The sequence below is a fragment of the Dendrobates tinctorius genome, unplaced genomic scaffold (genome assembly GCF_039654945.1).
Source record: "Dendrobates tinctorius isolate UK_male_01 unplaced genomic scaffold, ASM3965494v1 ptg000485l, whole genome shotgun sequence".
Taxonomy (NCBI): Eukaryota; Metazoa; Chordata; class Amphibia; order Anura; family Dendrobatidae; genus Dendrobates; species Dendrobates tinctorius.
Window position 1 is genome coordinate 303,442 of NW_027362146.1, and position 15,053 is coordinate 318,494.

General features: G+C 43.2%; 1 protein-coding gene across 1 annotated transcript; it reads right to left on the reverse strand.

Annotated features, from left to right (window-relative positions):
* Window positions 1–13,080: 13,080 nt before the first annotated feature.
* LOC141077961 (oocyte zinc finger protein XlCOF8.4-like) lies at window positions 13,081–14,734 on the reverse strand. The gene is made up of 5 exons (XM_073564743.1): window positions 14,702–14,734; window positions 13,820–13,969; window positions 13,511–13,690; window positions 13,305–13,428; window positions 13,081–13,211 (listed from the first exon to the last, which is right to left on the reverse strand). Exons 1-5 carry the CDS (start codon window positions 14,732–14,734, stop codon window positions 13,081–13,083), a joined length of 618 nt encoding a protein of 205 aa, XP_073420844.1.
* Between the last annotated feature and the right edge of the window lie 319 nt (window positions 14,735–15,053).

Here is a 15,053-nt window from a genome sequence, read left to right on the forward strand (position 1 = left end):
ACTGCATGTACAGCTCCCATGCAATTCTCAACTTCCTGAAAAACCTCAGCCCATCTTGCCTAAACACATCGCACAAAAAAACTTCTGACAATTCCAATAACTACTTGCTCTTTATCTTCCTACTCCTACTGATTTTAGGGGACATCTTCTCCAACCCTGGTCCACCATCCCTTATGGAGGAAAACTCTCCCACCAGAAGACTTCATCCACTTCAAATTTATGTTAAGAACCTATAGCTCTGACCTTCACCTCGCCAATCAGCCCTACTTCACCACCCAGATCTCCTCACTATCCGACAACCCCAAGAAACTTTTTGACCCCTTTCACTCCCTCCTCAGGCCGAAAGCACAAGCCCTTATCACAGACATTTGTGCTGATGACCTGGCCTCCCACTTTACAGAGAAAATAGATAATACATCAGGAAATCCGCTCCCAGACACCAGGTGCTGTGAGTCTCATCCCTCCCTGCATTTCCCCTGGCTCACTCTCCACATTTGATCCCATCACAGAAGAAGTCGTCTCCAGGCTCCTCTCTTCTTGTGCAACTACGTGAACTACTGACCCCATTCCCTCACATCTACTCCAGTCTCTCTCTCTAGACGTCACAAGCCACCCAACTACAATCTTTAATCTCTCCCTCTCCTCGGACATTTTCCCTTCCTCTTTCAAACACACTATCATTATTCCATTATTAAAGGAACCCGCTCTCGACCCATCCTCCACAAACAACTACAGACCAGTCTCCAATCTCCCCTTCATCTCTAAACTCTTGAAGCGCATGGTCTACTCCCACCTAACCTGTTACCTCTCCATTCACTCCCTTCTAGACCCTTCACAGTCCGGCTTCTGCCCCCTACATTCGACAGAAACTGCACTCATTAAAGTGACCAATAACCTTCTGATGGCAAAATGTAACGGTGACCACTCTCTGCTCATTTTTCTTTACCTTTCTGCAACTTTCGACACTGTTGACCACCATCTCCTACTCTCTAGACTCCAGTCACAAGGCATTAATGACACTGCTCTCTCCTGGTTCTCTTCCTATCTCTCTGACCGCTCCTTCAGTGTTTTGTTCGCTGGCTCCACTTTATCTCCTCTTCCTCTCACTGTTGGGGTACCTCAGGGCTCAGTACTTGGCCCCCTTTGCTTCTCTCTCTACACGGCCCCAATTGGATAGACTATAAGCAGATTTGGGTTTCAGTACCATCTTTATGCTGATGACACACAACTATACATGTCATCCCCTGACCTTACCCCCGCTGTACTACAGAACGCCAGTGACTGTCTGTCCACAGTCTCCAACATCATGTCCGCTCTCTATCTGAAACTCAACCTTTCCAAAACTGAACTCTTCCGCTCCCACTGTCTACTAAACTCCTTAAATCTGACATTTCCCTCTCCGTGGGTGGCACTATAATTATACCCCAGCAGCAGGCGTGCTGTCTGGGTGTTATGTTTGACACCAATCTCTCCGTCACCTCCCATATACAATCTCTTGCCCGCTCTTGCCGCTTACACCTAAAGAGCATCTCTAGAATCCGCACTTTTCTCAACATGGAAACAATAGAAACCCTCACTGTCGCCCTGATACACTCCCGCCTGGTCTACTGTAATGCTCTATTAATTGGCCTCCCCCTCACTTGACTTTCCCCTCTCCAATCCATCCTTAATGCAGAAGCCAGGGTTGTCCATCTGGCTAATAGGTACTCGGACGCGTCTGCTCTTCGCCAGTCGTTATACTGGCTGCCCATTCATTATAGGATCCAATTCAAAATACTTGTTCTCACCCACAAAGTTCTCCACAGTGCGGCACCCCCTTACATCTCCTGCTTCATTTCTGTCTATCGGCCTAGCCGATCGCTGTGCTCTTTAAATGACTTTTGACTAACCTCTGCACTAATCCGTACCTCCCACTCCCAACTCCAAGATTTCTCCCTTGTTGCGCCAATCCTCTAGAATGCTCTACCACAAGAAATTTGGACCAGCCACAACTTGCCCAGTTTTAGGCATTCCCTCAAAACACATTTGTTCAGAGCAGCCTATCACATTCCCTAATCAAAAACCATTTTATTTGTAAGTGTGCGTATGTAGCCAATTCACTATCTCTATCTAACCGCCACTCCCTCAAGATGACTGGACTATCATTGTAAATACACACCTGTACTTTGTATCTCCCTCACCTCATTGTACAGGGTGGGCCATTTATATGGATACACCTAAATAAAATGGGAATGGTTGGTGATATCAGCTTCCTGTTTGTGGCACATTAGTATATGGGAGGTGGAAAACTTTTCAAGATGGGTGGTGACCATGGTGGCCATTTTGGATCCAACTTTATTTTTTTCAATGGGAAGAGGGTCATGTGACACATCAAACTTATTGAGAATTTCACAAGAAAAACAATAGTGTTCTTGGTTTTAACATAACTTTATTCTTTCATGAGTTATTTTCAAGTTTCTCTTTGTTTACAGCCATTGACATGTTGCAAAGGTTAACACGTGAGGAGCTGATAGAAATTGTGTTGATGTCTGTTGAACGCAGTACCGGGGTCATTGCAGCAGATTTCAATGCAAGACACCATAAGCAAGAAAACTGTCACCATTCCTGTTTTATTTAGGTGTATCCATATAAATGGCCCACCCAAAAAAGTTTGCCTCATCACTGAACATAATGTTCTGTGTAAACTGAGGGTCCTGTTCCAATTTTTGCTTTGCCCATTCTGCAAATTCAGTGAGCCGCTCTGGGTCACCAAGCATTCCCATTTTATCTAGGTGTATCCATATAAATGGCCCACCCTGTAGATTGTAAGCTCTCATGAGCAGGGTCGTTTTATTTTGCTTTAATTATTGTATTATTGTTAACGTTGTTACGACTGTTGTGTTTGAAACTGTTAAACTGTCAACGCTGTGGAATATGTTGGCGCTATATAAATAACGATTATTATTATTATTATGAACAGGAAAATGGCTACTCCCTTGTGTGAGTTCTCTGGTGCCTAACAACATTTGATTTATGTGTAAACCATTTCCCACATTCTGAACAGGAAAAAGGCTTCTCCCTTGTGTGAGTTCTATGGTGATTAACCAAATCTGAATTCTGGATAAAACACTGCCCACATTCTGAACAGGAAAACGGCTTCTCCCCTGTGTGAGTTCTATGGTGATTAACCAAATCTGAATTCTGGTTAAAACACTTCCCACATTCTGAACAGGAAAAAGGCTTCTCCCCTGTGTGAGTTCTCTGGTGAATAACTAGACTTGATTTCTGGTGAAAACACATCCCACATTCTGAACAGCAAAAAGGCTTCTCCCGTGTGTGAGTTCTCTGGTGATTAACAAAATCTGATTTCTGTATAAAACATTTCCCACATTCAGAACAGGAAAAAGGCTTCTCCCCTGTGTGAATTCTCTGGTGCTTAACCAAAGATGATCTCTGGTTAAAATACTTCCCACATTCTGAACAGGAAAAAGGCTTCTCCCCTGTGTGAGTTCTCTGGTGTCTAACAAGATTAGGTTTATGTTTAAAATATTTCCCACATTCTGAACAGGAAAAATGTTTCTCCTCTGTGTGAGTTCTCTCATGCCTAACAAGTTCTGAATTCCAGTTAAAGCATTTCCCACACTTGGAGCAAGAAAATCTCTTCTCCGTTGTGTGATTTTGTTGATGTTTAAGAAACGACTTTTTGAGGGGAAAACTATTTCTATATTCTGAATGTGAAAATGACTTCTTTGCTTTAGGAGCAGTTTGTTTTTTAATGCCTCTTTTGTGACTTTGATTTTCCTTAGTAGTCAGTAATGAATCAGAAGATGGGACCTGTTTCATAGGATCAGATGACAGATCTTTACTGTAAAGGGATGCTGGTATATCTGGAGCAATGGCAATGACTTCAGTTGCATCCTGTGGGATTTTGCGATCATCTGATTTAAAAATTGAAGATATCAGCTGTCCTGATCTCCTGGTAGAGTCATCTGCTAAGAAAAAAACAATTATTTTGAATATAATATCCTAGAATTTTATATTTTTGAAAATGGCTACTTAAACTGTCTGTAAAAATGGCAAGTTATGTAAAATTATTGAATGACTGTCTAAGTCAATGACAGTTCACAGTCTAATACAAAAAGTTAGAGGATGAACCAGTAGTGTGTGGTGTTCAACTGTTTGTTCATTCTGCCTCCCAAATATAATAAATAAAAAGCAACCCATCAATGATATGTAGGCGAAAATACCACCAATAACAACTCCTACTCATCTCACATAAAACAAGTTCCCACTCAGGTCCATCATCTGTCATTGAAAAAACAGATGTCCACATTATTAATGGCTCAAAGACTCTTGAAAAGCAACATGGCTTCCATAAACAAAGCCAGCAAAATGCACTCTTTCCAAGTCAAATCTCCCCCTCGCTTCTGAGCTTTGCAGTGTACCTAAACCACATTTACCATCCCTGTATTTGGCATCACTGCAATGAGAAGGACCCACTTAGTTTCCTATGTGCGTGTCTAGTGGAGCACAATCCGGGCATTATGTGCTGGGCAATAATATGGCATATTTCTAATCTTCACTCTCCAACATCCCCTGTGTGCTAATTTCCGCAAAGTCCCTGTGAAGTCAAAATAGTCACTACTCTTGTAGATTAATTGACCGAGGGTTATAATTTCCAAAATGTAGTCACTTTATGAGGATTTCTACTGCTCTGGATTTCTGACATTTTGTCATATTGAGACTTCCGCAAACGGTATGTCCCATTTTCTCCAGGATCTGCTCCTGTGACGTCTGCTTCTGTCACCAGGTGCCATCTTATTCATTCTGCAGGCAGCACCGGTGATGGATGCGACATTAGAAACAGAAGCTGTAGGCGGCACAGGCACTGTTCAGCCACTAAGATTAGGGTGCCTGGGACCAGTAGTACCGGCCAGTCTGGCAGTATGTGTGGGTGCTGTCCAGGTGAAGTTATCTGCTCCCTGCTTCAGCCAATTGGAAAGCACCGCACCGTACTAAAGCTTGAAGCATATTACCGAAGGCTGTCAGATACAGCGTTGGCCTGCTCCGGTTCAGTCCTCGGTGCTCAGCTCCCGGCTTGTGCATTTGCTTCCTGTTATGAACCCGCTCTGTTTACGGACTACTCTTGCATCTTATAACTTTTTATTTTCTCTCCTCTCCTGGTCCTGACTCGACATCTATTCTTCTTGCTATTTCACACCACAAAACAGCAGGTAACACCATCGCCCAAGCCTAGGGGTCTTTGTGTAAGTCCAGATCCATGTAGAAGGGTTAAAGGGTGATGAGCAAGACAATCCCTTGGATCTGGAAAATGGAGTAGATAGCGCCAAGCCTCTTCATGGTGGACATCTTTTGAGCTGCCAATTGACCACGTACAATGCCCCCAATAAATTTTGTCGGCAAACTATTCCAGCAAAATTTGCCTTCATACAGCTAAATGGCGCTCTTTCCCTTCTTAACCCTGCCATGTGCCAAGACAGTAGTGTACAACCGTATATAGGGTTTTGTCGCATTCAAGAGAAGTTGGAAAATAACTTGTAATGTCAATTTGTTTCCTATTATCCTTTGTGAAGAATTTCACAGTTATCACCACATAAATTGATACATGTCAGATTTGAAAATTGGGGTCTGATTAGGAAGACAAAACTGGCTGCAGGAAGTGGTTAAATCAGCATTTTGGGCACTAACTACTGTAGTCGAAAACTGAAGATTGATCATTTCAGTAGATGTATTATTGCCTAACTCCACAGTCTCCATCAGTAATAAATGAGCAGCTAGTGGTGAAACCTCTCTGGGGTAATTAGAGTATGGGGCTCGGTGACGTCACAATCTAAACTATCGTAAGCTCCAATATTTTCTGTCAGATGAGTTTGCAAGAGAGCGGCAGGGATCTGCAGTGTTGTGGGTGGAGGCAAGAATGCCTCGGTTTATATATGTTGAGAGTTACTATGAGGCTGGGAGGAGGCCGCTCTCTTGCCACAGGTCAGTACAGCAGCACCCCCTGGCGCCTTGCTTACCCTCTGTTCCTTTTTTCTTATGATCTCTCCTTTTTTTTTTTTTTCCCACAGCCCTTACTTTGGGACTCTGAAAAATTGTCCTCTTTCCATATACCTTGACACTCCTATTGAGGTTAGTATCTCATGTTTGCTATACTTTCCTTTCTCCACCACCCAGCTTCGTTTACCATTTATCCAAGCACATTATGATTAGTACTGTATATTTGTTTGCCAATAGTCTGCAATATCTCCTATGACCATCTTCTTGTCTTACACTGCATTCCTGTTATTGCGCAGATCCATGTGTAGTCCTATGTGTGCACATATAGATGTTTATATATTTTGTATCTATAGGGTTTTTCAGCATACACCCTTTTTAAATTTTATTAATTTTGTATATATTTATGTCCACTATGTCTCTAGCCTTTTGTACATTATCTTGATCACTTTGTTTAGTGTGGTAAATAATTTTTCTTTGCATGTTTATCTTGCAGTATGGTTTGAGAAAGACCTAGGTATAGGTCGAAACGTAACCGTGTAATACTCATGTTTGGAATCTGATCTCTGTTTGCGGTGTTTTTTCACTTTTCTTGATTTATTGAAAAAAAATTAATAAAAATCATAATAATTCCTTTAATGACTCTGATGCAAGTGACATTCAATTTTGAGTGCCACTGTCTACCCGTTGACTTTTACCTGTGGTATATCCACGTTCAGTCAGCACCTCCTCCTACAGCACGAGTGCGCGTCTTTATTTTTTCTATTCAACACATCTCCTGCAGGCGGGAATAAATGTATATTACAGGGACGTAAATTTGATGAATGCACTGGCATTACCACTGCGTGACAGGGTCAAGAATCTGCATACAGCACCTGCCTGCTCTATGGCTTAACGTGTAGAAATGCAGTAAATATATACAGCAGATATGCCCTACATACACAGATGACCCTGATCTATGAATTACTGAACGTCTACATGTATGGCTGGGTAGAGCAGGCTGGGGCACACGTACACTTAAGGAGGTGATCATGATTATGAAGCCGTACTGTGTCCTGGATTTGCACTATGTTCCTGCCACCTGCTTGAAAAGGAAAAAGCTGCCGCCCTATGTCTGCGTGATGTCACTACACTGCCGGCTCTCTTCTGTTGCAAAAAAGAAGGGATCCCTGATGAAAGACACCGAAGCCTCAGAAACGCATTGGATAATATCACTCTTTTCTGCAATAGAAGAGCCCGCAGTATAGTGACATCACGCAGACATAGGGCGGCAGCTCTTTCCTTTTCAAGCAGGTGTTAGGATCAGCGCAGCCGGCCTGAACGCTGCTGACTCTGCATCATCCTACACAGTATATATCCATGACACAGTATGGCTTCATTATCGATTTAATCATCTCCTTAAGTGTATGGGTGCCCCTGACTACTCTGCCCAGCCATACACATAGACGTTTAGTAATGCATATATCAGTGTCATTTAGTGTATTTAGCACATATCTATAGTATTTCTTAACCCCTTCCTGACATATGACGTACTATCCCATCCAGGTAACCCGGACCCGTATGACCGATTGGGATAGTATGCCATTGCGATCAGCTGCGCCCACGGGGCGATTATCACAGATGTCAACCGGCACTAAGTGCCAGGAGCGGTCACAGACCGCTCCCAGCACAATAACCCCCATCACACTGCGATCAAATATGATCGCAGATTTTCCCGGAGCATAAGGGAGAATCGTGCAGGGAGCGGGCTCCCTGTGCGCTTCCCTGAGACCCTCAGAACAAAGCAATGTGCTCGTGTTGTTCTGAGGGCCTCCTCACTTCAGGCCCCTGGATCCAAGATGGCCACGGGGGTGTTCTGGGTCCTGAAGGGAGGTGGCTTCTCAGTGCCTGCTGAGAGCAGGCGCTGAGAAGCCACCTGCACTGCCTGTCAGATCGCTGATGACACAGTGCATTGCAAAATGTCAGATCAGCGATCTGACACTGTATAGTGATGTCCCCCCCTGGGACAACGTAATAAAGAAAAAAAAACGCGTAAAAATAATTTTTAGAAAATTCCTAAATAAATTTTAAAAAAATTTCCTAATAATTTCTTTTTTTTGTAAATAACAAAAAACAAAAGTACATATATTTAGTATTGCCGTGTCCGTAACGACCCGCCCTATAAAACTGTCCCACTAGTTAACCCCTTTAGTGAACCCCTTCAAAAAAGGCAAAAAACAATGCTTTATCATCATACCACCGAACAAAAAGTGCAATAACGCGCAATCAAAAAGACGGATATAAATATCCATGGTTCCGCAAAAAATGAGCCGCCATACAGCATCATCAGCGAAAAAAGTAAAAAGTTATAGCTCGCAGATGCAGAAACAATTATTTATATAAAATTGTTTTTATTGTATAAAAGCGCCAAAACATAACAAAAAATAAATCAGGTATTGCTGCAATCGTACTGATCCGAAGAATAAAACCGCTTTATCAATTTTACCACACATGGAACGGTATAAACGCCCCCCCAAAAGAAATTAATGAAATGCTGGTTTTTGTTCATTCTGCTTCCCAAAAATTGGAATAAAAAGCGATCAAAAAATGTCACGTGCCTGTAAATGGTACCAATAAAAATGTCAACTCGTCCCGCAAAAAATAAGACATCACATGACTCGGTGGGTCAAAATAAGGAAAAGTTATAGCTCTCAAAATGTGGTGATGCAAAATCTATTTTTACAATAAAAAGCATTTTTTAGCGTGTGACAGCTGCCAAACATAAAAACCGCCATAAATAGTAAATCAAACCCCCCGTTATCACCCCCTTAGTTAGGGAAAAATAATAAAATAAAAAAATGTATTTATTTCCATTTTCCCATTAGGGTTAGGGCTGAGATTAGGGTTAGGGGTGTGTTGGGGTTCGGGTTGGAGTTAGAATTGGGGGTTTCCACTGTTTGGGCACATCAGGTGCTCTCCAAACGTGACATGGCGTCTGATCTCAATTCCAGCCAATTCTGCGTTGAAAAAGTCAAACGGTGCTCCTTCCCTTACAAGCTCTGCCATGTGCCCAAACAGTGACTACCCCCACATATAGGGTATCAGCCTGCTCAGGACAAATTGCACAACAACTTTTGGGGTCCAATTTCTCCTGTTACCCTTGCAAAAATAAAAAATTGGGGGTGAAAAATCATTTTTGTGGAAAAAAAAATATGATTTATTTATTTTTATGGCTCTACGTTATGAAATTTTGTGTAGCACTTGTGGGTTCAAAGTGCTCACCACACATCTAGATAAGTTCCTTGGGGGGTCTAGTTTCCAAAATGGGGTCACTTGTGGGGGGTTCCACTGTTTAGGCACATCAGGGGCTCTCCAAACGGGACATGACAACCGCAGACCATTCCATCAAAGTCTGCAGTAAAAAATGTCACTACTTCCCTTCCGAGCCATGACGTGTGCCCATACAATTGTTTTCTACCACATATGGGGTACCAGCGTACTCAGGACAAATTGGACAACTTTTGGGGTCCAATTTCTCCTCTTACCCTTGGAAAAATAAAATAATTGGGGACTAAAAGATCATGTTTGTTGAAAAAATATGATTTTTTTATTTTCACGCCAGGGCGTTATAAGCTTCTGTGAAGCACTTGGGGGTTCAAAATGCTCACTAAACATCTAGATAAGTTCCTTGGGGGGTCTAGTTTCCAAAATGGGGTCACTTGTGGGGGGTTTCCATTGTTCAGGCACATCAGGGGCTCTCCAAATGCAACATGGCGTATGATTTCAATTCCAGCCAATTTCGCGTTGAAAAAGTCAAACGGCGCTCCTTCCCTTCTGAGCTCTGCCATGCACCCACACAGTGGTTTACCCCCACATATGGGGTATCTGCGTACTCAAGACAAATTACACAATAACTATTGTGGTCCTGTTTCCCTTAGGAAGATAAATATTGGGGTGAAAAGATCATTTTTGTGGAAAAAATATGATTTTATAATTTTACGGCTGTACGTTATACACTTCTGTGAAGCGCTTGGGGGTTCAAAGATCTCACCACGCATCTAGATAAGTCCCTTGGGGGTCTAGTTTCCAAAATGGGGTCACTTGTGGGGGGTTTCCACTGTTTGGGCACATCAGGGGCTCTCCAAACGCAACATGGCGTCTGATCTCAATTCCAGCCAATTTTGCTCTGAAAAAGTTAAACGGCGCTCCTTCCCTTCTGAGCTCTGCCATGCGCCGAAACAGTGGTTCCACCCAACATATCAGGTAACAGCCTACTCAAGACAAATTGCACAATAACTTTTATGGTCCAATTTCTCCTTGTTACCCTTGTTAAAATAAAAAAAAATGGACCTGAAGTAATTTTATTGTGAAAAAAGTTAAATGTTCATTTTTTAAAGATTCAAAAAATTCCTGTGAAGCACCTGAAGGGTTAATAAACTTCTTGAATGTGGTTTTGAGCACCTTCATGGGTGCAGTTTTTAGAATGGTGTCACTTTTGGGTATTTTCTATCATATAGACCCCTCAAAGTTACTTCAAATGTGATGTGGCCCCTGAAAAAAAATGGTGTTGTAATAATGAGAAATCGCTGATCAACTTTTAACCCTTATAACTTCCTAACAAAAAAAAATATTGGTTCCAAAATTGTGCTGATGTAAAGTAAACATGTGGGAAATGTTACTTCTTAAGTATTTTGTGTGACATATCTGTGATTTAAGGGCGCAAAAATTCAAAGTTGGAAAATTGTGAAATTTTCTAAATTTTCGTCAAATTTCCATTTTTCACAAATAAACGCAAGTTATATGAATTAAATTTTACCACTAACATGAAGTACAATATGTCACGAGAAAACAATGTCAGAATCACCAGGATCCATGGAAGCGTTTCAGAGTTACCTCCTCATAAAGGGACAGTGGTCAGAATTGTAAAATTATCCCTGTCAGTAACATGCAAATAACCCTTGGGGGTAAAGGGGTTAAAGAGGTTGTCCAGTACTAGGACAAGCATTTCTTAAACTAAATGTTCGTCCCCGATAAAATGATAAAGCTTATACTCACCTGCCCATCTGGCTCCCTTCCAGCGATGTTGGCACTCGCTGCATTGAGACTGCGATGCGGTGGAATGACAAGTGATGCCCAGCACCCAATCAGCGCAGGTGTCACTGTACACTTAATGTTGTCGATCATATAAGTGAAGTTTGGCCAGAAAGACTGGACCTGGTCTTGTAGGGACCATGAGACATTCAGCAGTACAGAAGGGAGAGAAGATTCATCCGATAAGATCTCAGGGTTCTAGGAAGCGAACAGCATCATTACCCTCCGCTTTCTCTTACAGGCCCAGCATAAGATTTTTCTTCAACTGATTTTCTAACCTGTCAGCACATTCTATGTACACTGTCAATTGGCTTTATAGTTACAGATCTGGGCAGGTAACGGTCAGCGTCTCCTCAACCCAGGGAGTAGGTGGATCCTCCAGGTTGTAAGTTCTATAGAAAAGGGCTTTCAATGCCCAAAGTCATTTCAACAGTTTTGGGTGGAGGAGAATGTTGTGGTCTAGAGGCAAAATGGTGACCATGGCAATACGGCCGGACTACACCACCGATAAAGCAGCCACAGCCGGTGACTGAGAGGAATCTGTGACTTCTCTGCATTCAGTGGTTACTACTCACCTGGGCAGTCATATGTGGGAATCACCTCTTTACACCACTCATCACCCCTCACATATGTCTCTGTAGTATTAATATGGGTCAGATCTTCACCCTGAAACAAATATTGTAAAAGTCACAGACAGATGGAGAAGTCCCATCTATGATCAGCTCTAATCCTGCCATCTCCACCGTTCTCATTACACAAGTATAAAACATATAATACTGGTGGATAAAACAAGACTGAGCACAAGACCTTCACAGCCGTCTACACATCATAGGGGAGATCTCCTGACACCTTCTCTCCATCTACCTGAGGATCCTGAGGAGCACTGGGATCTTCTTGGTTACAGTCCTGTGGAAGAAGAGGACGGGGACATCTCTCTGGTGTTGTCCTCTTACTGGATAGATCTGGAGGAAACACATACAGGGACTGAATTCATTCTCTACATACAGATAATTATAGGCCGTGTGTATTTAGTCCTGTCTATTACCTGGTGATGTGAGGGGCTGGGGAACCTCCATTATGACGTCCTTGTACAGAGCTCTGTGTCCTTCTAAATACTCCCACTCCTCCATGGAGAAATAGACGGCGACATCCTGACACCATATAGGAACCTGACACATACAATGATACCGTCATCCCCCCAATCCCTTCATAGTGTTACTGTATAATGTCCCAGCATTTCCAGCAGTGTCACCTCTCCAGTCAGCAGCTCAATCATCTTGTAGATAAGTTCTAGGATCTTCTGGTCATTGATGTCCTCATGGAACAGGGGGTGAGGTGGAGGCCCCATGTTTGGACTCAGGGGTCTTCCACATCCCTCAGACACAGGGTCCTGACAGCGATCACTAGAGGTCTTCTTCACCACTGTGTAATCCTGGTTATGGAGAGACACATAAATAAATCTCACTACAGACATTCCCAGAGTCCTCACCTCTCCAGTTCTGTCCATCTGTTATTCCCATAGATAAGAATGATGTAATGTGACGTCATCAGAATCTCTCACCTCTCCAGTGAGACGGAAGAGGGTCTCTAGGGTGAGGTGTAACATCCTCTCCGCCATCTTGTCTCTGTCCATATCCATCCTTGATGGGTAAATCAGGAATATTTTCTTTTGTAGAAGATCTTCACTGAGAGGATCCGATATTGTAGAGACCTGAATGAGAAGAAGATGATCCGATGTAACATCATAAGAATCCTGTGTAATAATACAATTACTGGAGATAATAAGGGAAACATATGAGGAGATTTATTATTTTATACATACCTGTATTCCCTGGTACTACTAATATAGGTCAGATCTTCAACCGGAAACAAATATTGTAAAAGTCACAGACAGATGGAGAAGTCCCATCTATGATCAGCTCTAATCCTGCCATCTCCACCGTTCTCATTACACAAGTATAAAACATATAATACTGGTGGATAAAACAAGACTGAGCACAAGACCTTCACAGCCATCTACACATCATAGGGGAGATCTCCTGACACCTTCTCTCCATCTACCTGATGATCCTGAGGAGCACTGGGATCTTCTTGGTTACAGTCCTGTGGAAGAAGAGGACAGGGACATCTCTGGTGTTGTCCTCTTACTGGATAGATCAGGAGGAAACACATACAGGGACTGAATTCATTCTCTAGATACAGATAATTATAGGCCATGTGTATTTAGTCCTGTCTATTACCTGGAGATGTGAGGGGCTGGGGAACCTCCATTATGATGTTCTTGTACAGATCTCTGTGTCCTTCTATATACACCCACTCCTCCATGGAGAAATAGACAGCGACATCCTGACACCTTATAGGAACCTGACACATACAATGATACCGTCATCCCCCGATCCCTTCATAGTGTTACTGTATAATGTCCCAGCATTCCCAGCAGTGTCACCTCTCCAGTCAGCAGCTCAATCATCTTGTAGATGAGTTCTAGGATCTTCTGGTCATTGATGTCCTCATGGATCAGGGGGTGAGGTGGAGGTCCCGTGATTGGGCTCAGGAGTCTTCCACATCCCTCAGACACAGGGTCCTGACAGCGATCACTAGAGGTCTTCTTCACCACTGTGTAATCCTGGTTATGGAGAGACACATTAATAAATCTCACTCCAGACATTTCCAGAATCCTCACCTCTCCAGTTCTGTCCATCTGTTATTCCCATAGATAAGAATGATGTAATGTGACGTCATCAGAATCTCTCACCTCTCCAGTGAGACGGAAGAGGATCTCTAGGGTGAGGTGTAATATCCTCTCCGCCATCTTGTCTCTGTCCATATCCATCCTTGATGGGTAAATCAGGAAAATTCTCTTTTGTGGATGATCTTCACTGAGAGGATCCGATATTGTAGAGACCTGAATGAGAAGAAGATGAGCCGATGTTTCCAGGATTCTTCTTGTGGGAATTGGCTGTGATATCCCCTGTGCAATATATTTCTAGCATTAAAGCGCTCAGTAATGGGGGGAATCTCCACATACCTCCACCTGCAGAGCCGCACTCCACATATATGGCTGCTCTGTGCACAGGACCTGTGATGAGGCCACAGGAGGGGAGGAGTCAGGGGTCACATGATCTCCGGAGTGAAGAGGCTCCATGGAGACTTCTCAGTCAGTGACATTCCCGCCATTATTCGCCCCTCACTACTGGCACAATTACCCCGCGCCGCCTTTTCTACTCAGTGTTATGTGTGGAATGTAACGTGTGATTTCTCTGGAGACAAATAGACCCCACACAGGAGGGAATTCTCACCGGTTACCGGCCGTCTACTATATGGCGGCATAAGATTGTGCTGTCGACTCCACACCAGGAGCTAAAATGCCCAAATCTCATTTATTTCCTCCCTTCCAGAGTCCGGCTGAGGCTCATATACGGCCATGCTCCTCTCCAGTCACCGTGGGGGGTTTGGTAGAAGGATGCAGGGTTGGGCCTGTGAGTCACGGTTCACCTTCCCTATCCTTTACCCCTTATACCCGACCTGTTTATCCAATTATCTGGAGCTAAATGGTTTTACAAACTTAACGTGAGAGGGGAATATAACCTTATAAGTGTACGTCAGGGGGACGAATGGAAGACCACATTCAATATACCTGAGGGGCAGATATAAAACCTGATGCTGCCATTCGGGGTAACCAATGCTCCGGCAGTCTGTGACAATGTCAGTAATTATATTTTTCTCACTGATTGGTAGATTTGTGGTAATTTTCCTGGATGATATAGTGAGTTACTCCCGTCCTCTGGAGGAGCATGCTGAGCATGTCAGACAGGGTCTCCAGGTTCTACGTGACAACTATTTATTTGGTAACCTGGAGAAATGTCAATTTGTGGTCCAGCAGGTCCAGTTCTCAGGACATTTGGCTTCTGCATTGGGGTCTCAGATGGACCCCGTTACGGTCCCAGCAGTCCCTTCATTGGTTTTATCCAAGTGACCTGAAAGTGTTA

Bases quoted from the DNA above. Each gene is read 5' to 3' on its own strand.
- LOC141077961 (XM_073564743.1), bottom strand. From the start codon at position 14,734: ATGGCAGCATCAGGTTTTATATCTGCCCCTCAG. The intron at 13,691-13,819 runs GTGAGAGATTCT...CTCCATAACCAG, and splicing joins TCTTCCGTCTCACTGGAGAG to GATTACACAGTGGTGAAGAA. The intron at 13,212-13,304 runs GTAATAGACAGG...TGATCTATCCAG, and splicing joins CCAGCCCCTCACATCTCCAG to TAAGAGGACAACACCAGAGA.